The 23,262-nt window shown below is 45.5% G+C and overlaps 1 protein-coding gene across 1 annotated transcript; it reads left to right on the forward strand.

The window, feature by feature from the left end:
* Window positions 1-802: 802 nt before the first annotated feature.
* LOC308163859 (methylcytosine dioxygenase TET1-like) lies at window positions 803-22,931 on the forward strand (the record flags this gene model as incomplete). Its single annotated transcript, XM_080538043.1, has 12 exons — window positions 803-913; window positions 6,233-6,353; window positions 8,100-8,248; window positions 14,243-14,683; window positions 14,750-15,042; window positions 16,057-16,167; window positions 18,237-18,330; window positions 19,372-19,580; window positions 20,022-20,172; window positions 20,699-20,788; window positions 21,448-21,585; window positions 22,338-22,931. 12 exons carry the CDS (start codon window positions 803-805, stop codon window positions 22,929-22,931), a joined length of 2,502 nt encoding a protein of 833 aa, XP_080394169.1.
* Between the last annotated feature and the right edge of the window lie 331 nt (window positions 22,932-23,262).

Here is a 23,262-nt window from a genome sequence, read left to right on the forward strand (position 1 = left end):
GTCTCAGCTTTCACCAGGTACCAAATTTAGCAAATTTGACCACGTGGTTTTGGAGATATGACGCAGTTAATCAGACCGGTCTAATTAGACCGGGAACACCAAGGATGGGGGGGCAAACATGAACACAACCGGAGGGTTAAGAGGTGATAATAACTACGAATAAGCTGCCAAACCAAAAGGTCTATCATATCAAAACATAATCTAGGGATGTATAGGAATAAAAAAATCACATCTAGAATTTGCCCAGAATTTGGTAATGAAAAATGGTTTGGCCCAAGGACTATTACGTCGAAGGCGGGAAAGGACTCGGCAAAGCAGCAATCTAATCCGTGATAACGAGACACTCCTGTGATGTGAGTAACCATTTCACCACTTTGAGAGGAATTCCTCATATATATTCTATTTGGCAGTTTTTGGAGTGCCTGCCTGTGTATTCTAGTTGACATGACATAGATGTTGTTTGTTTAAAACATTTATATTGATCTCTGCAGACTAAGAGAACGGTCGACAGCTTGGTAGAGATAGCATCTGTACACACTTAGCTAGTGTGCAAAGCAGGGTTGCCAGATGGGGCGGATTACCGCCGAATGGGCTACTTTTGATCACCGGATAAAAAGCATTTGGGCAGTTGGGCTGGATAAATAGCATTTAGGCAATATCAAAATGTCAGTACCTGAAAGTTACAAAATGCTTTAAGTTAAAACGCACACCCTAGTAGACATACAATGTGCATTTTTTAAAACGTTATTTTACAAACATCATTGGTATTACCATGAAGCCCAATTCTAGCAGAATAAGAAAGATGGATGCTGCATCTGGAGAGGATGGTGTTGCTTTGATCCAGTTGGACTCCCCAGACCACGTCTCCACTGAGGTCTCTCAGAACACGGACGTGAAGAAGGAGTCGACCGCGGTGAGTGGTCCCAGGAGACCGTCTGTGTACATCAGATGCTCCTCTGAAGTGTTATAGAATAATAATAATAATAATAATAATAATAATAATAATAATAATAATAGATTTAATTTAAAAGTGCCTTTCTCAAACTCAAGGACACTGTACAGAAAACAAAGAGAAGCCAAAAAAAACCAAAACAAACAAAAAACAGAGCAAATATATGAGATAAAATCATATTAAAAAAGAAGGAAGAAAGTTGTAAAAGCTTAGGCAGCTATGGGGGGGATAGTGTTACTCAGGACCTCTGCCATGCTGTAGGATGGCCAGTCTGAACAGATGGGTCCTGAGTCTGGTCTTGAATGTATGGAGAGTATGGGATGGCTGGTGGAAGGGCTGGAACACAGCTTGGGTGCAGCAACAGAAAGTGTAATTTTTGAACGGGCCTTGTCTGACTGTGTATGTGGGTCATTGACGGATAAGACTTTTGAACAGGCCAATTTTTAAATACTAAAAATAAGGATATATTTGGCCATTGTTCAAACATTTGGAATGTAGTGTACATATACATTTATGCAAAAACTCATCTTTGGTTTTGTCAATCTATGAGAGAGAGAAGGAGGGTTAGGTAGCATCACTTTTGTGGACCCTGGTAGTCACATTGAACAGGGATTAACAATTTCAGTCAATAAAAAGTAAACAGTTGTATGTATGGAATAAAAATGAAACACCAACACTGTTCTATAGAGTCAATAAACAATAAACACCAACATAGTTGCATGGATGAAATCAACGCTAAACAACTACAACACAGTTGTATCAGTTCCCCATATATGACCTACAACACAGGCTGGTTGGAGCAGTGGATCATTTGTTACATTAAAACAATGTTTAGGAACATCAGCATTTAACAAACTAGGCTATTTCCATTTCATTGTTACTGTAATTTCATTGTCTTTGCTATTGTCATTACATTCTCATTTGTCACTTCCATTTTCTTTTCGTTCCTTTATTTCCCCATTTTATTGCCATTTCATTTTCCTTACTCATTGCATTGTGACCAATGACCATCTAATCGTGACCAGACTCATGGTAAACTGCAGGCATTTCTTTAACACCAGGGGCCTCATTTATAGAATATGGATAAAATGTGATCTTACCCTTGGCGTACGCAGAAAACCATGTCAAAATAGTGAATCATAAAATTTCAACGTGAGTCAATTTGACAGTGGAAACGATCGTAGCTCTACGTCAGGTCTTGACTTGACGTACGCACATTACCTACTAGTTATGCAAAGTTATTACACGCATGTGAGCCGCACTCGAACACGTTAATGCCTACTTAACTGTAATTCATGCGAAGTGAAAGTGGCTCGTAATAAAATTAACAATGTTGTTATCAGCCGAGAAAATTAGTTTAATTCAAGATTTAAAGGGAACTGATGTTTATGATTGTATTCCAGTCTTCCTTTATATGCCATTAGGCTATTGTATGGTGTAATCATTCTAAATTGAGGCGTGATAAAGGCAGTCGGGTATATCCCAGCCCTCCTTCAGCCGCATCCTGCCTGATGTGATCGGGGGAATTCGGGGGCGTGCGTTTGTCTATTTCTGATAAGACAGTCGATCTCCTCCTCAGTAAAGTTTCTCTTCTTTTGTTTGTCTACCATCGTGTGAACTCGTCAAAGGTGCTGCTCAACACCTCAATCAAGCCTATTTATAGCACTTGGCTTAATTCAGCCTCTATAATTGAGCCGCTATCACAGGGCGTAAATACAAAGCTCATTCACCTGCGTTCAATTTCAAGTATATTTGTTATTTATAGACGGAAGTACGTACGACAGACGTATGCAATTTTAAACAAGCACAGCCCGTTTTATAAATAATGCTTACGTCCATTTAGAAAAATGTGCTTACGTGCAAGTTAAAGATGACGTTCAAGTACATTTTTATAAATGAGCCCCCAGGCATTTCTGAACTTTACCCAGTCTTGGCAAGTCAGCTTCGAGACGCGAGAAGCATTCTGGTGGCCTAAATTACATACAAACTTAAGTTCAAGATATTACAGAAAAGGTCATTCCTAATCCTACTAACATGACAGTTTCAAATACACCAGAGAAAGATATAGCCTACTGCATGTTACCTATAGTTTTTTACATTTCTTTTTTCCTGGCAAGATAGTCGGCTCTTGCTGCAGGGTCTGCGTTGACCCGCTGCCTGTATCGAGCAGTCTTCTGTTTGCTTGTTTGTGGTGCCATCTAGAAAATAGGTTAAACTAGTTAAACATAACTAATACATCTACAATTACCTAAATGGAATGTCATGCTATACCATTTTTACATTTCTTTCATAAGATTGCACAATAATCAAAAATAAACGTTAATTCCTAAATAGGAATGGAAAACGACTGAAATTTAGACAAGTATGTGTTAAAGTATACAAAGAGTTATGCTAAAACAAAGAACTGTATGTATATAAATCATTAATAAAATATAAATATACAGAAACTACAAATACAGGACGTATATCTATCATGTAAGACACTCAGCAGTGGTCGCCCCACATGATACTAGGTCACCCCAGATGATGTTTTCAAGTTCAGTCAAATATTACAGGCTAACAGTTAGCTACAGAAACCAAACTAGCTACTTCTTACCACATGTCACTATCAAATTTATCATCAAAATATAGATTTGCAGATAAAACTTATTATTCACAGTTTTGGGGGGGTCGTCCCACATGATATCCAAAAGTGGCAAGTACATGACAGCAGTTAAAAAAGAGATTTATTTGCAAATATGAGAGAGACTTACTAACCTGCCAGTTGTTTCTCTGGGTCCCTCACATGTGGCTGGCGGATGCAACATCTGTCCTTGAGGTGGTTTCAAAATAAAAGTCCCACAATTGTGTTTTCTTGATAGTCGCCCGAGATGATATTTCATAAAATGAATATATTCGGACAACATTCGTTTGTATATTATGATGGAAATATATGTGCAAATGCTTCATAGTTTTGTCAATAAATGTAAAACATGTTTTTTGTTTTTTTTGACTGGGGTTGCGTTATGCATCCACTAGATGGAGCTGTGCTAAAGGGAATGTCAACAAAACAGTCAGATAAAGTCAAACTTTATTAAGCGTTCTGACAACTCCGTTCACTCCCATGGTAACGTTGTTCAAACGTTAATGTGCATATTAACAATATGAACAATATTAACAATAACATATTAACAATATTAACAATATCTCCCAGCCTTGTTCACTCTTCTCCCAAACGTGGAGGGGAACTTTTCCCTGATTCAGTAAACACGTAGTAAAAGAAACAGTCTGATACCACTAAATCAAACGTTAGTGCATAACTCAACATTGTTCAGTTACGTATAACACGTAAAGCTCACTTTTTCAGTTCATTCCTCGTCCACGAATCCCTTGAATTCTTCTTCTTCAGTGTCCGAATTGAACAGTTGGGCGAGTACGGCATCCAATATGCCCGGCTCCCTCTCGTCATTATCCGAGTCAGTGTCGCTGCTGTTGCCTGGCAGTTCAGTGATTATTCCTGCCTTCGTGAAAGCTCGGACCACAGTTGAGACTGATATATCAGCCCAGGCATCCACGATCCATTGGCAGATAGTGGCATAAGTCGCCCGGCGCTGTCTCCCCGTCTTGGTGAACGTGTGTTCGCCTTCTGTCATCCACTGCTCCCACGCAGCTCGCAGTCTAGCTTTGAACGCCCTGTTGACACCAATATCTAGCGGCTGGAGTTCTTTAGTTAATCCACCCGGAATGACGGCAAGCTCCGAATTAGTTTGCTTCACTTGTTTTTTTATAGCATCGGTGATATGGGCGCGCATGGAGTCGTAGATCAATAGGGACGGAGCTGTGTGGAAAAAGTCACCCGGTCTCTTGACGTAAATTTCTCTCAGCCACTCACTCATCTTTTCCTCATCCATCCATCGCTTCGGGTTAACTTTGATGACGACGCCGGCTGGAAAGTTTTCTTTTGGCAAGGTCTTCCTCTTGAAAATAACCATGGGTGGAAGTTTCTGGCCATTAGCCTGGCAGGCGAGAACTACAGTGAAGGATGACTTCTCATTCCCTGTGGTGCGTATAGACACCGTACTGGTTCCCGTTTTCTCCACAGTGCGGTTCACGGGAATATCAAAGGTGAGTGGAACCTCGTCCATGTTGGTGATGTGCTCTGGCAGGATCTTGTTTTCAGTGATCTTCTTTTCGCAGTATGCGCGGAAAGTGACCAGCTTTTCTTGATAATCTTTTGGCAGTTGCTGCGAGACGGTAGTTCTTGCGCGGATGGAGAGTTTACGTCTTTTCATAAAACGAAAGCACCAAGAAGGACCGCCTCGAAATTCATCGATGTTCATGTCCCGTGCTAGCGCTGTTGCCTTCATTCGAACTGTGACTGTAGAGACGCTTCTACTTGCTGCTCTCTGTTCAACAACCCACTGTTCGAGTTTGTCCTCTAACTGTGGCCATCTCGCTTTGTTCCCTCGGAAACTCTGTTTAGTCTTCTTTACTTGGCGCAGGTCATCTTCTTGCTTCCTCCACTTCCGTACCATTGATTCATTAATGTTGAATTCTCTCGCTGCTGCTCTATTCTATTCAATTATTTCGTTGTTTGGTACCTGTACTGTAGCAATGACAAATAAAGTCCATTCCATTCCATTCTCATTTTCTACTGCGTGACTGACAGCCTTGAGCTTGAACTCTGCGTCGTAAGCGTGTCTCTTGACAGGTGCCATTTTGTGGTCTTTATACACACAAGTGGTGTGGGACTGTGAGTACCGGTGTTTACTGATTACCGTAATGCTGCAAGCGGTGCGGCTTTGTAGTTTACCAGTCGTACTGAAACATTGTATTATTATTAAATTGTTTTTATTGGTTTTTCATACTGAAACATTTTGACAGAGTCATGTAATTTTTACATTTTGATCCATATATAAGGCGCTCCGGATTATAAGGCGCACTGTCGTTTTGTTTTTTTAAGGCTTTTAAGTGCGCCTTATAGTGCGGAAAATACGGTACATGTTATCTTTTTATGTATTTTGATGGTTTTTTTAAGGTACAAAATTCAGTTGGACAGAAAAAGTAGGCGTCACGTCATTGACCCATGTATACAGTGTGTAACTGATTGATGTTGTTGTTTGTGTGTCTCTGATGTGTAACTGATTGTGGTGTGAGTGTCTGATGATTGTCGTGTGTGTGTGTTTCTGATGTGTAACTGTTTGTTGTGTGTGTGTGTGTGTGTGTGTGTGTCTGTCTGATGTTTAACTGATTGTTGTGTGTGTGTGTGTGTGTGTGTGTGTGTGTGTGTGTGATCCTCAGAGAGTGGAGGTGGCTCCTCTGGTCCCCGTGTCTCTGCTTCCTACTGAGCCCCTGGAGAAGCTGAGGGACGCGCTGACGGAGGGCAGGCCCTTCATCCCCATGGCTCTGTTTGAGTCCAACGGTGAGGCCCCGCCCCCTCTGTTTATTGAGGTTTTTTCAACAACTATACAATACAATAACATTTGGTAAATATAAGTAATATAATATAAGTAATATAATAATAATAATAATAATATTATATACGTAAGTAATAGTGCAAGTTCAAGTGAACCAAAACAAGACTGGACTTAGACAGCAAACTAAAAATAGAATCCAGGACTAAGACTAAAGACATGAAATCAATAAATAATAAAGAAATAAAAAACGAAAAAACGAAAAGTGAAAATAAAAACAGTGTGTCTAATGTTAACATAAGTCACTGCTGGTCAGTCAGTTAGGCCCCGCCCCCTCTGTAGTCTGTAGCATTAACAGTAGAGACACGCTAAAACACCAGCCCTGTTTTAACATTGATTATGCGTGTGCGTCTGAGATCTCGTAAAAAATCGCACGCCATGTTTAAAGTGTGCCATCTAGGGGTGCAACGGTTCTCGGTTTTATATTGAACGGTACGGATCGCCATCCACTGTTCAATACGGTTTTTCGGTTTATGATGCGTTCCATTAAAAGTCGGTTTATAATTGTTTTTGTGTTTACATTTTTTTTGTTTTTTTGTTTATATATATTTATATTTTTTAATATTAGAATATACCAGTCATATTCTGGAATGTGTCTGGATGTTAAAGTTCCATAAGTATAAGCAAAATAAAGTAAAGTGACAGTCTGTAAATAAATAGTAGCATATTGGTTTTCTCTTCTTTCCACAAAACACGTACCGTGACCCAAAAACCGAGGTTCATACCGAACCGTGGGCCAACTGACCCGCTACACCCCTAGTGCCGTCTGAACTGACGGACAGTATGTGCAGTACAGTGTTTCCCCTACCATTGTAACGGAACCCCTCGCCCCCCCAAGAAAGAGGAATTATTACGGACGTAAACACCAAACATCTGACAAGCAGGCTAAAATATCCGCTTTTTTTAAATGCACCCAACCCGAATCTGGCGAGTGGCAAGCCCATAGGCTCGTTGGTAACGTTAGTCCGCCAGTAGTCTCGCATAGCCAAACCTATCTCCACACTTCGCTTCGCGCTGGACACACTCGCGTACAAGATTGTGCGCGAGTGTGCGCGTGCGACGCGAGATAGTTTTTGCCGGGTGAGATGTCTGCAGATGGAAAGTAAGCAAGTTGAAAGGTTAGCAAATATAATTGCTGAGTGTTCTAACAGTGCAAATTGGTTCAAAGTGTAAAATAGTGTCAAAGAACTAGCAAGCTAACTAGCTAGCTCAGAGGTGATTAGATGAGCTAGACTGCTGCACACATGCCAGCTAAAGAGCTAACTGGATGCACTTTATTATTTTACTTAAAGTAGATATACTATCTTTCTTATTCTGCTAGAATTGGGCTTTATGGTAATACCATAATGGCATATTTACAGTACATGGACAGTGGATTGAAGCAATGGAAATGTCTGTTTTTATAGTTGGACATACGCTTTTTTTTCAGGTGAGAGTAAAGTCAAAATGACATTATCTGACTGCATTGCCCACAGCAATCCAATATTCAATTATAATTATGTTATAAATTGATATGGATCAATGTATACCTCTTATTAGATTATAAATAAAATAATTGGGGGGGTCCATGCCACGGTCCATGCCACCCCCCCAAGGCAGCAAACCTAGGGGAAACACTGCAGTATGCTGTGTTATGTAACGAACTATGTCATGACCCGGCCCTTTGAGCTCCGCGTTGTCTGTGTCATGTCCAGAGGGCGCAGGGCAAGCAGCAGGGGATGCTGGGATGGCTGTTGCCAGGGACGACGGTGACGAGCCTGACGGCGGGGAGGACTTCCTGCCCCTGGAGGACCAGGGGATGGAGGTGGACCAGGACCCCGCGGAGCACATCACCAGACAACAGGTGGGACCATACACACACACACACACACACACACACACACACATACACACACACGCATACGAGGGGATGGAGGTGGGTTAGGGATCTATTTATTTTCTATATACAGGGCTTAAAGTTCTCCGGCACGGTGCCAGATTTCCGGCGCGGGGGAATTTTGAGCAATAAAAAATAAATAAATCACATGCTATTTGTTTACATCGTAATTTAAAGAGTCATCTTCAGCAAAGAGACAGTTCCGCCTACCAATGGTATCACATTGCTCAAGCCAACCAATGACTTCTAGCCAATCGGAGGCAGAGTAGTGGGGCGGGCCTTAAGAAGTTTGAATGAGTGTAATGTTAGCTTGTAGAGACGTTCGCTTTTAGCAGCCCGCTATCTCGCTAACTTTAGTAAGAGTCTATTAAAATGGAAGCCAAGTTTCTTAAACATGGCGAAGACACAGCTATACTAGAACGAGGAGTAAGGAATAAATGGCGCTGGGCATTGATAGAGGAGAGTAGTGAGGGGAAGCCTTATGGACGTGGTGCCTCAAACTGAGGGAGCCAGGTGCTTGTTTCTGTACGCCGTGCTCAAAGAAACTCGTCTACGGCAGTATAGTATATACTATAGTATATATATATATATTAGGGATGGACGGTTTCCAATTATTGAAACCGAAAAACCGTCAAAGACTAAAACCGCGGTTTTCCGGTTAACCGAAAAACGACCGAAAAACGAAAAAAAAAAAGAAAAAAGAGCGACAATTTCAAAGAATTGAGCCCTACTGCTACAATACACTCATGTCGAACACCATTAAAACACCGTAAGCACAGTCGCAACACATTTAGGCTACTTAGTTTCACAAATATAAGTGGAAAGGCAGACTTTTGTAAGCTACACCATACATGAAAACACATGAACACTTAACACACCAGCTCCGCTGATCCAGGGTGCACGCCTGCACGGAAGATCATCTCTTGGAACAGCGTCTTCATTGAATGAACTGCTTTCTCAATATCTTGGTTCTTAGACAAAGTTTCAGCTGCTGCTCAATGTATTGAAATATTTGAATACTGCTCAATAATCACTGAAATATTAGACTTAGAATTATGCAGTGAACATACTTAAAGCTTTTCATAAAAACCACATGCCGCGAGACTGACTCGTCCTGAACTGTCGTAAGTCAATCAACAAAGAATGCCCCATCAAAATAAAAGTGCCCATGGTAGAGCTGTCAAAATAGAGCTTTCAAAATAAATGTACTAATACAGATAGAGATAAATACAGAACTACCTTTGCGTCACTAAGTGACCGCGTATCTTCTGAGACATGCGTTCTGTCATCACTTTCAGTAGCGCCTTCACACACAGTGGTGCTGTGCACAAACACTCTTGATCCGTATAGCTCTTGTTTTATTATATTGTGGTTTAGTAAATACTGCACTTGGAGTTACATTCAATGCATGATTTGTGCTATAGAACATAAATAAAGTTTGATTGATTGATTGATATCAAATCAAATCACATTTTATTTCTATAGCGCATTTCTCACAAAAGTGACCCAATGCGCTTTACAGAGAGCAGCGAAAATTATCTTATTAAATGTAAGCGACTAATTGTAAAAAACCTTTCCTATCTACCAATAACTGAAGGCAACTATCTTTCCCATAGAGTGATTCGTTACCCTTAAATATAATCCCAATTAGATATTAATCCTCAGTTATTCTTCACAACTGACCAAACCTCTCACTCATTGCGCGGCAGATTCAGACTGTATCATTGTTATTTTCACACACGACAAACATGTGACATGTTCCAGTTTTATTCTTTGAACAACATAGGGGAAAAAAAAAAAAAAAACGGTTTCAGACGGTAAAAAAACGTTTCTATTTTTATAAACCCCGGTTTTCGGTTTAACCGAAAAACCGTCCATCCCTAATATATATATACATATAGTATAGTATATAGTATAGTAGTGGGAAGAAGGTTATTGCTCGACATGCCTCAGATCCCGGTCACCAAGCTTCGGTTCGAGCGCTTGCTCATACAACAACCTTGCCGTAGACGCAGCCTTTGACTCTTCGCGCCGTTCTGCTTTCGGCGCCGAAGAGAACTGGTCTCGCGAGAACGTTTACCTCAGAAAGACTCGAGACTCATTTGAGAGCAGCGGAGACACCAACGGTCGCACCTCGTAAGTAGAAAAGGAAATATGCTATAGTTACAGGGTAATATGCTATAGTTATTATACATTATTATGTATTAAACAGGGTAATATGCTATAGTTATTCATTGTACAAGGGCAATGCCCGGCTGTGTTTATCACGACCGCAACAAAATCTAGTTAGTCAGCTTGTCGACGGTTGACAGCACACAGCTAACTACTAGCTAATCTATCTACTACATAGCCACCAACGCAGGGTGGCTATATATACATATACTGTATATAGTATAGTATATAGTATAGTAGTGGGAAGAAGGTTATTGCTCGACATGTCTCAGATCCCGGTCACCAAGCTTCGGTTCGAGCGCTTGCTCATACAACAACCTTGCCGGGAGCGACGGCGACAGGTAGCCTACCACTTCATCTTCAATGACCGACCGTGTTTGCGAGCAAAAGATCTGAGTGTGCGCGTTTATACAGTAGCTGAACATGATCTGTCTTTCACAATGGCTCAGCCACTCGTCGATTTGTGCAAGAAGCTATCAGAAGACAGAAATGCACTGACAAAGCTGTCCGTTTCCAATAAGCACGCCAGCTACACACATGGCCTTGCCCCGGAATTTAAAAAACGGCTGTGTGAAAAGCTTAAAAAAAGCAACGTTTTCAATGAATATCGACGAAGCTACTAATCTTAACATGTACAAAATCCTCAATGTCCTTGTTCGATTTTTTGGTGATGATCTGGATAAGTAACAACACAACACCTAGCCAGCAGGAAAGTAAACATCGCCAACTCGTCAGCCCTCGTGCATGACTGGTCACTAGTCATCAGTATTCTACTTGATGGAGATCTATTGATCTATTGTTTTAGTGATAGTGGCTTAACACTAGAGGCCCAACGTTTTTTCACCTACTTTTAGCGCGACGAGGTGTCGAATTACACGACCACTCTTCACAATGGGGGAGTGTGTACTGACGCACAAAGATCGCTGGATGGCGATGTCGCACAAGAAGAGAAAATGACAAGATCACTACTTCTAAAAATGCATAAAGTTCCTATGCGCAGAGAAGCAGGGAAAAACAATAGTAATAAATATTGCAATATTGTGTTATCATAGTTATGAGCTTCACAGTGATAAAGTCTGTTTATTTGTCGTGAACTTCGCCGGTAACATCAGCCTGTCAGCCCCTGCAACTGCTCACAGGGGTTGTTACATGTGATTATATGGAATGGCTGAATATGTTCATTCTTTTTATTTTGATTACATTATATAATTGTATTTGGTATAATGACAAATAAACTTGAAAGTTGAATGATCTCACAGGAGCGCGTACCTGCATGTGCCGCAACCTGTTATAGTTAGTTTCACCTATATTAGTGAAAAGAGCTGAAAGAAAATACATGAAAGAAAGGAGAGAAAGAGTACAGAATGATAAATCATTCAGAATGTTATTGGTTTTAATATTTCACAATCTGCCAGAATAAGCACGCTCCCTCGCACGCCCAGCCCATCATTTTTGATGCCGCTAATGTGTGTAATGAAAAGTGTGACAATGTTGAAAGACATGATGTCATAATCAAAATATAAAACCTGGTTGGATAAAATAAGATTCTGTTGTGATTGTGTTGACATTGTTGTGATGTCAAAAGAAATCTTGGTTATGTAATGTGTAAAGTGGAGAGTAGATTGATCGGGACTGCGGGAGTTTTCATTACTAACGAATGATGGTTGATTATTATTATACAAAAATAATAGTAATAAATATTGCAATATTGTGTTATCATAATTATGAGCTTCACAGAGATGCACAAGCCTGTCGTGTTTATTTGTCGTGAACTTCACGCCGGCCGTAACATCAGCCCGGCGACTGCTGTAAGCTTGTAAGCATTGTAAGCGTGTAATACACGCTCTTGCGTGTTTCCATTCATGATGATGTGTTTCTGTAAATTCATATATACTATATCCTATTGCATTATTTGAAAATTGACAGCGCTGTAGGCTAAATAGTGTCATTCAATGCACAACACACGTCGTTTCACACGATTTTGATTGACTTTCTGCGGCAGCGAAATACATGATCAATATCTTATTATCAATTATCAATATACTGGTGGCCTAACATGGTCCAGTGGTCTAGCACCGTGGTCGTGCACACATATGTCGGCCCTTCTTCTCCTTACTTTCCTGTCTGTCTTCACTATATCAGTCCAATAACATGAAAACTATGAGTGGGACATTATACAATAACATTATATACAAAAAAAACATTATATACAATATTATAAATATCCGTTCGTTATATAATATTCGTTGATGAGTACAGGCATAATCAAACGTAGGTTACTGCAATTACTTTGCTGCAGTAGCTATGCATGCACCACACAACTTGATAGGTACATACTGTGCAGTGTATCATTCATAACTGTACATAGGCTACACATATCATAATATCTTATCACTATTGCATGGAACTTGGGTAAACCCGCTGTGAAAAAAACCCCTCAGCTCCAACAAATCTGAAGGGATTGGGAGACATACTGTACAGTTTATCATTTTCATAACTGTCTGTACATATACATATCTTATGTATCACTATTGCTATATATAGCCTATATATAAACACATTATGTTACAAATATCAGTCTTATCCACTGTATCTAATTCAGCACTGAAGCCTGAAGGTTGAGCACAGTGTGTGCCCCCTTGCTACCTCTGCTGATATAAAAGAGAATTGCAGCCTTGGAGAAAAAGATGGCAGCCGAATCCCAAGGCAAATACACAGGCACACACAGAAATACTGCAAAATCGCTTTATACTAACTCGATTTTGAAAATGTAAAGATGCTGGGTGGTAGAACGCACATATCTAGGAAAAGTCATGAAAGGAGGGTCCTGACATTTGATCGAGTGCAATGGTAGAATTTTTTTGGTACTCACTGGTGCCCGATGACACCTCACGGCTTTCCTAGTGTTAATAAGTGATGCAATCAGTTTGGCCTTAAGTGATTTAATCAGTTTGTGACCCCCCTCCCCAAGAAAAAGTTTCAGGCACAGGATTTTTTCCCACTTTAAGCCCTGAAGTCTCCTCTATCGAACCTTCGCACACGTATTTCATCCACAGAGTATCCTGGTGCCTGGATGTAATGATAGTTGTTGGCCACAGTTCTGTTGAAGTTCCCCTGAGTGGGGATGTGGATCAGCAGAAACCCTGTGTTTCTTGCCAGGATTTAGACAATAAAATCATTTTGGAGCCTACAATATAATACCACCTCTAGCTGCAGACTAAGGCATCGAGACAAACAGTGTAATGGATGCTGCTCCTAATGTATTGCCCTTTCTGTATTCTGGTTTGTAAGTTCATAGTGTTTGCGGTGTAAGCCTTTCAATGGTCTGACTGATGTGTAGTTTGTGTGTGTGTGTGTGTGTGTGTGTGTGTGTGTGTCTACCGGTGCGATGATGTCACACTCACTCATTATGAAAACACTCTGTGGAAGCCACGGTTAACTCAGCTCCTCAACCCAACTGAGCTGACATTGTGTGAGAGAGAGAAAGAGAGAGAGGGAGAGGGGGGGAGAGAGGGAAACTCAGACCAAGACCTGTGAGGTGTGGAATGGACTCTAGCCAGAAGTCTCTAATTCTCAGGACTTTCTTTCGCTTGGTGAATGGGTTGCTTCTGCGGTGTTATAGTTCCTGTCATAGTACACGATACCTGGCCTTTACAGAATACGATATAGCCGCCTCTTTTTTTCCTGGTTATTTGGTTTCATCTGACCTCTAATCTCTCTCTCTCTCTCTCTCTCTCTCTCTCTCTCTCTCTCTCTCTCTCTCTCTCTCTATCTCTCTCTCTCTCTCAGACCGTATTGGACGTGGGTTCAGTGGATGGCCCCAGAAGAGAAGGCCAGATCGAAATCGGGTCACATGACCGCCTCGAGGAAGGCGCGCTGAGCCTGGAGACGACCAATGGGGTGAGCCGACACTCCAGCGACGAGGAGGGCAGTGCCCTGCACGGCAGAGGGTCGTCCATGGAGCAGCAGCAGCAGAAGCAGCTTCTCCCCCCGGCGGCGAGCATCAAGCAGGAGCCCAAGGAGCCCAAGAGGAGGAAGAGCGCCCAGAACTCCTCGCCTCACCTCCTCAAGCAGCAACACCACCCCATGATGGGCGGGATGCTCGCCCAGGGTCCCCCGCTGCCCAAGCCCAAGCAGATCGTCATCAAGAAGACCAAGCAGAAAGCCTCCCTGCCCACCTTCCTGCCTCACAGTCAGATCTCCTCACAGAAACCACCGCCGGCCCTCACTGTGGACAACAGGGCCGCTCGGCCTCCTCCTCTCTCCCTTCACCAGGAGGCCCTCCTCCTGGAACAGCAGCAGCAACACCGCATGCTGGAGGACCCCTTCACCGTCGCTCCGCCGCTCTCCAAACGCAGGAAGATCGAGAGCTCTGGGGGGTTGACCGTCCTCTCCACCACGGCGTGCTTCTCCTCGGACGGAGGGGGAGGGTTCGACACCCCGACGAAGGACGGCTTTCCGTCCGACCCCTCCCTGCGAGGCTTCCTGGAGTCCCCTTTCAGCTACCTGGACACGCCGACCAAGAGTCTGCTCGACCCCCCCGCCAAGGCCGCCCAGGCCGAGTTCCCCCTCTGCGACTGCGTGGGTGAGTGAACGGCGGCCCTCTTAGTGTAGATCTACATGAAACACAGAGAAACACATTTAGAAACACAGAGGAAAAAAAAAAGCTTTGAAGGACTTTTTAGGGTTTTACGTTTTTATTACACATTAGCCAGTATCTCCCCCCAGAGGTGACCACTCTCTCTTTATCTCTCTCTTTCTACTTCTCTCTCTATGTTCCCCTTCCACACACACACACACACACACACACACACACACACACACACACACACACACAGCAAGCAGGGTTTTCTACTCTACTTCATTCTGCTCAGCTGTTCAGAAGCAGAGAGCCACTGTTCCCCCTCACACAACTATGTCCACCAGAATGTATGCATGATGCCACTCCTACGTAGCACTTCCTGCCTCTGACCACGCCCTGGCTGCCTCCCCTCCACTGTCAGTGGTATGTGACCTCAGATTACCTCAGAACCAGACACACACACACACACACCGCACGCACACACACACACACACACACACACTCCTTTACACACACAGACACATCTTGACTCACTCACTCTCACAAACAGCTCTGTTTCTTCTGTGCGTAGTGCCACCAACCAGCTCCCAGTGATAACAGTCACTGCCTAGAAGAAGTGTGTGTGTGTGTGTGTGTGTGTGTAACATGGTCACATCTAGCCACGGTTCCTCTTCGCCTCTGTGGCCTGTTAGATGTGAGCAGTAAGCTTGTTTAGCTCTGATCCTGCATCTTGAGGTTACTTACACACGGTTCTACCGGCTGTCCCTTTGGGAGAACCCTGCGAGGAACCCTTCTGTTGGAAAAGGGTTCTCTCCAAGGAACCCAAAATAAAAGGGCTTCTTCAAAGGGTTCTCTCACAGGGACAGCCGGAGAACCCTTCATGGCGCTGCACCTTTTAAAGAGTGTACTGTACTGTATGTATGGAGGTCATGTCTAACCCTGACCTCTGTGTTTTCTCTCTCTCTCTCTCTCTCTCTCTCTCTCTCTCTCTCTCTCTCTCTCTCTCTCTCCTCTCTCTCCCTCTCTCTCTCTCCCTCATAGAAAAAATCCTGGAGAAAGACGAGGGCCCCTACTACAACCACCTGGGCTCCGGGCCGACTGTGGCCTCCATACGAGAGCTGATGGAGTCCAGGTGAGACATCTGGACTAGGCCAGAGGGAAGAGACAGAAAAACCTCACGACCCCAAAACAAAAAAGGCGTTTGAGACATATGAAAGCGATGAGCCTCTCTCCCCTGGTTATTTCTCCCAAACCAGAACTCTCTTTGACACTCCCTTCCTCCCTTCCCTCCCCTTCTCTTGCTCTCTCTCTCTCTCTCTCTCTCTCTCTCTCTCTCTCTCTCTGTCTCTCTCTCTCTCTCTCTCTCTCTCTCTCTCTCTCTCTCTCTCTCTCTCTCCCTTCTTGTGAACAGAAGGTTGTGTAGGGCTGCTGGAGCCCTGGCAGCCCTGGCACCAAACCCACTCACAGCTGTGAGCTAGCATCACTCTTCCCAGCTCTCCCTCTGCTTTATTATTAGACGGGTACAGACTCTGACTGCTGATGTGGTGAATTCGCTTGGTTTTGAGCAACTTACCGGCACCAGTGATTACCCTTCACGAGCCTACAATGGGAAGTGATTGGGGCATATTACATACACAACAAAAGGCTCCAAAACACGAGATTGGCTTCCAGAAATCGGAACAGAAATCCTTTTCATTTCAATCGTCATTTACCAATTCACTGCCATTAAGAGTCAGGCTCTGTAGGAGCAGACAGGAGTATCTCATTGGCCTTTTGCGGATTCAACATGGTCGACCTCCCGGGTCCTCACGTGTGGTGGGCTACGGGCTGAAGCCAGGGGGAGTGACTGGTCATATTGTGAGAGGCATTTCTGTTTCTTTAGAGCGGTGACTCATCAGTCGCTTGAGAGGGCAGAGTGAGTGTGTGTGGGGGGGTGGTGTTATGGGTAGGGTGGGAGGGGGAGGGGGGGTGGCTCCCTTTGTTTGTTTGAGAGGTGACGTAAGAACTAAAGCCCTCCATAGTCTCCTGGCTGACCTCCCGCTCCACCTCTGATCCCCTCGCGGCCCACCCCTGTGGAGAGAGAGCCCGCTCCCCTCCCACCGCCTGGCGGGCCCTGAATGGGTTCTCATTCACCAGAAGCACATGTGTTAGCCGGGCTAGGCCCGTTCAGGGGGGACGCATGATCAGAATGACAGGTATGATGCAGGCGGGGGGAAAGGTTGAGCTGTGAGCGGGACATCTGATGTGACGCACACAGGGACATACGCGCACGTTCACACACACATAAGCACACGCACACACACGAACGCACACAGGCGCACACACACACACACGCTCACACACACAAACACGCACGCACACACACATACGCGCACATTCGCACACATACGTATAAGCACACACACACACGCACACTGGCACACACAAGCACACACACATACACACACAGACACACAAGCACACACACACACACACACATAAGCACACACACACACATAAGCACACAGGCGCACACACACAATCACACACACATACATGCACAGATACACAAGCACACACAAGCACACGTACACACAGACACACACGCACACACACATACCCGCACATTCACACACACACACACAGGCACACACAAGCACACACACATACACGCACAGACACACAAGCACACACAAGCACACACACACACACACACGCACACACACACGCACACACACATACTGGCTACAAATACTGAAGGCACAGATGGGATGCATTCACAAACAGACATGGACAATGTCTTTCACATACAACAGACACACACACACGCACACACACACACACACACGCACACACACATACTGGCTGACTGTGTTTGTTGGGATGGTTATATTGGGCTTGGTTTGTAAGTGTCTGCCTCTGTGAAGATCAACAGAGGCGTGCGAGAGGCTGCTGGCCGGCCCAGGGCGGCGAGGCTGTGGGCGGACTTCATGACGTTTCCCTGGACCCGTGTCCAACTCACACAGGGGTCACACAGGGGTCACACAGGGTCCAGACGTTGGCGTGTATCACCACGGTCCAGCGCAGAACCAACCAAATTGTCATTCTGGGGATATTCACAGTATCCCAACGCATTTGAAAACTCGAGAAGGCACTTTTGGTTCTGGAAGATACTATACTGCCATACCTGCTCACCTCCAACTCTTGTTTTCCTGTGTGCAGGTATGGAGAGAAGGGGGAAGCGGTACGCATCGAGAAGGTGCTCTACACGGGCCGGGAAGGGAAGAGATCTCCGGGATGTCCCATCGCCGAGGGGGTGAGTACCAGCAAAACCACCTCATCCCCCCCCCCCTCCTTCCCCGGCACGACCAACTCCCTAACCCCCCACTCAACACACTCCCCCCCCCCCCCTACGAATCCCACACAAAAAGGTTTTCCACGCAAGTGTAAAACCCCAAGTACAGGCCACCGCCACTCCTTTGGGAGCGTCAGGCTGTGGTCAGATTTGCGTCGTCTGCTGTCGATGTTCCCAGACGTTTGAAACCAAAACGAACGCTGTGCTGCTGCAGCACACCCCCGAGAGACACGAGTTAACCAATGAGAGAGAGAGAGAGAGAGAGAGAGAGAGAGAGAGAGAGAGAGAGAGAGAGAGAGACAGAGAGAGAGAGAGAGAGAGAGAGACAGAGAGAGAGACAGAGAGAGAGAGAGAGAGAGAGAGAGAGAGAGAGAGAGACAGAGACAGAGAGAGAGAGAGAGAGAGAGAGAGAGAGACAGAGAGAGAGAGAGAGAGAGAGAGACAGAGAGAGAGAGAGAGAGAGAGACAGAGAGAGAGAGAGAGAGAGAGAGAGAGAGACGTCGTGCTGACAGCTCTGCCAGCCAATCAGGAGCGAGTTACAGGCGCAGGCAGTAAACGAGATGTGAGATGGAGACACCTTGCAGAGTGTAAAACAGCAGGGGGCGGGGGGGGGGGGTCCCTCCCTCCCCCCTCCCAGCTGGTGGCCTTGCCCCCCTCCTCTCTCCCTCCCTCCCTCCCCCCCTCCCTCCTCCCACACCCTTTCAGACACCCTACTAATGGCTTTATGGATTCAGAAACAACCACCATGCTTAGAGGCCATTAGTGGCTGACAGACATGAGGTGGGGGGTGAGGGGGGGGTGTGGAGGGGGGTGGAGACAAGAAGGGAAAAGTCTGGCTCTTAACTCCTCTCGCTCTCTCGCTCTCTCTCTCTCTCTTTCTCTCTCTGTCTCTACTTCCCTTTCTCTCTCAACACTTTCACCCTCTTACTGTCTCTGTCTCCCCCCTGTCCCACCGCTCTCTCTCTCCCCCTGTCCCTCCTCCTCCTCCTCCTCCTCTCCCAGGTGATTCGCCGTGGCAGCGTGACGGAGAAGCTTCTGTGTCTGGTGCGCCACCGGGCGGGTCACCACTGTGCCAACGCCCACATCATCATCCTCATCATGGCGTGGGAGGGCGTACCGCAGGGGCTCGGCGACAAGCTGTACCGCGAGCTCTCCACCACCCTCTCCAAGTTCGGCAAGCCCACCGTCCGCGGCTGCGGCCTCAATGAAGAGTGAGTGACGGGGCTGTACCCCCCCCCCCCTCCTTCGCTGCCCCCCCCCCATGCGCCGAACACGCTTGTGGCCTTTGACATCGTAAGCTTACCATGTCACATGTGTCACAAGGCAGCCGGAGTAGCATCTTACCATGTCACATGTGTCACAAGGCAGCCGGAGTAGCATACCACCTGCCACAGTAGCATGAACTTAAAATCATTGCCTTTAAATGACTAAATGCCTTTAAATAATTAAGATTATATAATGATTGGAGCACTTTGAGCTGCAGCGTTTGTAGGAAAAGCGCTATACAAATAAAGTTATTATTATTATTATTGTTATTATAAAGTGAAGAGCTTAGGCCTTACGCAGTACCTGGACAGATTCTATGTTGTTTTGGGGCTGATGTACTTGAATGGAGCGCTGACTGCGACTGTGCTCTCTGGCGCCCCCTGCAGCCGTACGTGTGAGTGCCAAGGCAAGGACCCCGACAGCTGTGGCGCCTCCTTCTCCTTCGGCTGCTCCTGGAACAACCGCCTCAACGGCTGCAAGTTCGCACGAAGCAACATACCCCGCAAGTTCGGACTGCAAGGAACATGCCCCGAAGAGGTGAGCATGTGGTGGTCTGCGACCGTTTTAAAGGAAACACCTCGCAATGTTTTCTTTTTGGGGTTGTTTGTAGACACCGGTGTGGTGGTGCTCGAGATATATCATGAGCTTAGAATGATAAGGTTCTATCTCCGCTTAGGGCAGTTCAGAGATATTGAGCGTCAAAGTTTTGACATTCCATTATGTTTTGTGAGATGGAACCATTGTATTTTATGAATTACTAACTCAAAAATGTCAACATTCTAAAAATAACACCACACAGGCATTAATAAACACCTAATGGATCAGATTATGTAAAAAACTAAATTTTTACAAAAATGGAGATAGAACCCTATAATTCTAACGTCACGATAAAACAAAGATGAGGTTACAAAGTTGCAAAGTGTCCCTTTAAGACGTTGAAAAGCTGACATGTCAACACTATTAAAGTCTTAGTTCTTTGCCTCAGTTTTTTTCAGACTTTATTTCATGTGGTGCTGCGTTGTGTTGCCCTGACCTGTTGTGCTCGTGCTGTGTCTTCTCTCAGGAGGATCAGCTCAGGGGTAACATCCAGACGCTGGCCACAGAGCTGGCTCCCCTGTTCAAGCAGCTGGCCCCAAAGGCCTACAGTAACATGGTAAGACCTGCATGCACACACACATACGCACACGCACACGCACACACACACACACGCGCACACACACACACACACGCACACACACACACACACAGGCCTGCAGTTACTGTAGTTACTTTATTCTATGATAGTGTGTGTGTGTGTGTGTGTGTGTGTGTGTGTGTGTGGCCTGCAGCCTGTAGTAGCCTGTAGCAGTAGTACCTCCCTGCAGCCTGGTGTAGCGGCTGTAGCAGTAACTCACCAGCCACTGCAGAGGCCTGTGACCCTGTCCTCCCCCCCAGCTCCAGTTACAGGGAGTAGGGTACACAGTCCAGGGAAGGGACCCCTCACTGTCTGTCTGGGTGAATAATGTCCACGGTCCAGTTTCTGCTGTGGAGTACTACTTCTACTCCATTCAGAACGCTGTCAGAACAGCCAAGCTTGGTTTTGACCTTCATTAGTACCATGTAGGGGAACCCTTTGAAAAACACATCTTGGCTCGCTTCCATTCAGAACCCTCTGTGGAAAGGTTTCAACACGTTTTTCGGTACTAACTAGAAGCTTTATTCTTCTAAGCGTATAGCACGGTGTTTCGCTAGCTGTCGTACAGGGTATGACCCGTCCTGTTCCCCTTGTATGTGTGTGTGTGTGTGTGTGTGTGTGTGTGTGTGTGTGTCCAGTTGCAGAACGAGTCGGCGGCTCCAGACTGCAGGCTGGGGCTGAAGGAGGGCAGGCCCTTCTCTGGGGTCACCGCCTGCATGGACTTCTGTGCCCACGCTCACAACGACCTGAACAACCTCTACAACGGCTGCACCGTGGTACGACACCTACTGTCTCTCTCTCTCTCTCTCTCTCTCTCTCTCTCTTGCTCTCTCTCGCTCTTTCTTTCTGTCTCTCTCTCTCTCTCGCTCTTTCTTTCTGTCTCTCTCTCTCTTTCTCTCTCTTTTGCTCTCTCTCGCTCTTTCTTTCTGTCTCTCTCTCTCTCTCGCGCTCTTTCTTTCTGTCTCTCTCTCTCTCTCGCTCTTTCTTTCTGTCTCTCTCTCTCTCTCGCTCTTTCTTTCTGTCTCTCTCTCTCTCTCTCTCGCTCTTTCTTTCTGTCTCTCTCTCTCTCTCGCTCTTTCTTTCTGTCTCTCTCTCTCTCTTTCTCTCTCTTTTGCTCTCTCTCGCTCTTTCTTTCTGTCTCTCTCTCTCTCTCTCGCTCTCTCTCGCTCTTTCTTTCTGTCTCTCTCTCTCTCTTGCTCTCTCGCTCTTTCTTTCTGTCTCTCTCGCGCTCTCTTTCTCTTGTCTGTTCGTCTGTCTCTCTCTGTCCATCTGTCTCTCTGTTTGTCTGCCTCTCTGTCTGTCTTTCTCTCTCGCTCCTTCTCACTCTATCTGTGCATGTCTATGTTGTTCTTAGGTCGTTCGTCTGTTTCTCAGGGGGGTAGTTGCCAGAGAGACTTGTGTGTGTCCGCAGTACAACGTCCCCCTGCCCGGTCACCGCCACGATGACTCAGCAGACACTAAACCTTGTCCCTTCTTCTTCTCTCCTCTCCCCTTCCCCTTCCCCCCCCCACCACCGCCTCTCTCCCAGGTGTGCACCCTGACAAAACCAGACAACCGCAAGGTGGGAGAGATCCCCGAGGACGAGCAGCTCCATGTGCTGCCCCTCTACAAGGTCTCGCTCACCGACGAGCACGGCAGCGAGGAGGGCCAGCGGCAGAAGATGAAGTCCGGCGCCATCCAGGTGCTGGACAACTTCCGCCGCGCCGTCCGCAAGCTGCCGTGCTCGTCGGAGAAGAAAACCGGGGTTGTCAAAACACCCAACTTCCTGGACCCCAACATCGGCGGCGTGGCGGTGGCCCCGGCCCACGGCTCCATCCTGATAGAGTGCGCCCGGCGCGAGCTGCATGCCACCACGCCGCTGAAGAGGCCCGACCGCTCCCACCCCACGCGCATCTCCCTGGTCTTCTACTTACATAAGAACCTGAACCAGCCCGTCCACGGCAAGGCCATGTGGGAGGCCAAAATGAAGGAGCGGGCGCGGCAGAGGCAGCAGGAGGCCGCTCTACTGGAGCCCGTGACGCGGCACGCCCCCACGATGCACACCACCTCCACTGTCACTACGCCTGGCGTGTCCCCCTACGCCTTCACCCAGGTCACTGGGTCCTACAGGCACTTTATGTGAGGACAGACAGTTTATTGCATGTTTGAAAATGTCTTTTAAACACCATCCACTGGAAGAAAAAGAAAAAAAAACGTATGTAAGATGTTCTGACAGGATGGAAAAGAAGTCTTTAGAAAGGTTAGGGTAAATCTAACATGACACGATTCTACAGTAAACATTTAGCTTCAAACCTCATCATTTATATAACATTTATTTTCTACCAGCAAAATGTCAGACTATTTTTGATGGAATATATTTTGAAATGCCTAAATAGATAAAAGGTTTACTTTTTAAAAATATTTGTAAAATACTAACACCTTTTTTAATTTGGTTGTGGGAAACATATTTATAT

The sequence above is a fragment of the Nansenia antarctica genome (genome assembly GCF_963989245.1).
Source record: "Nansenia antarctica genome assembly, chromosome: 8".
NCBI classification, from domain to species: domain Eukaryota; kingdom Metazoa; phylum Chordata; class Actinopteri; order Argentiniformes; family Microstomatidae; genus Nansenia; species Nansenia antarctica.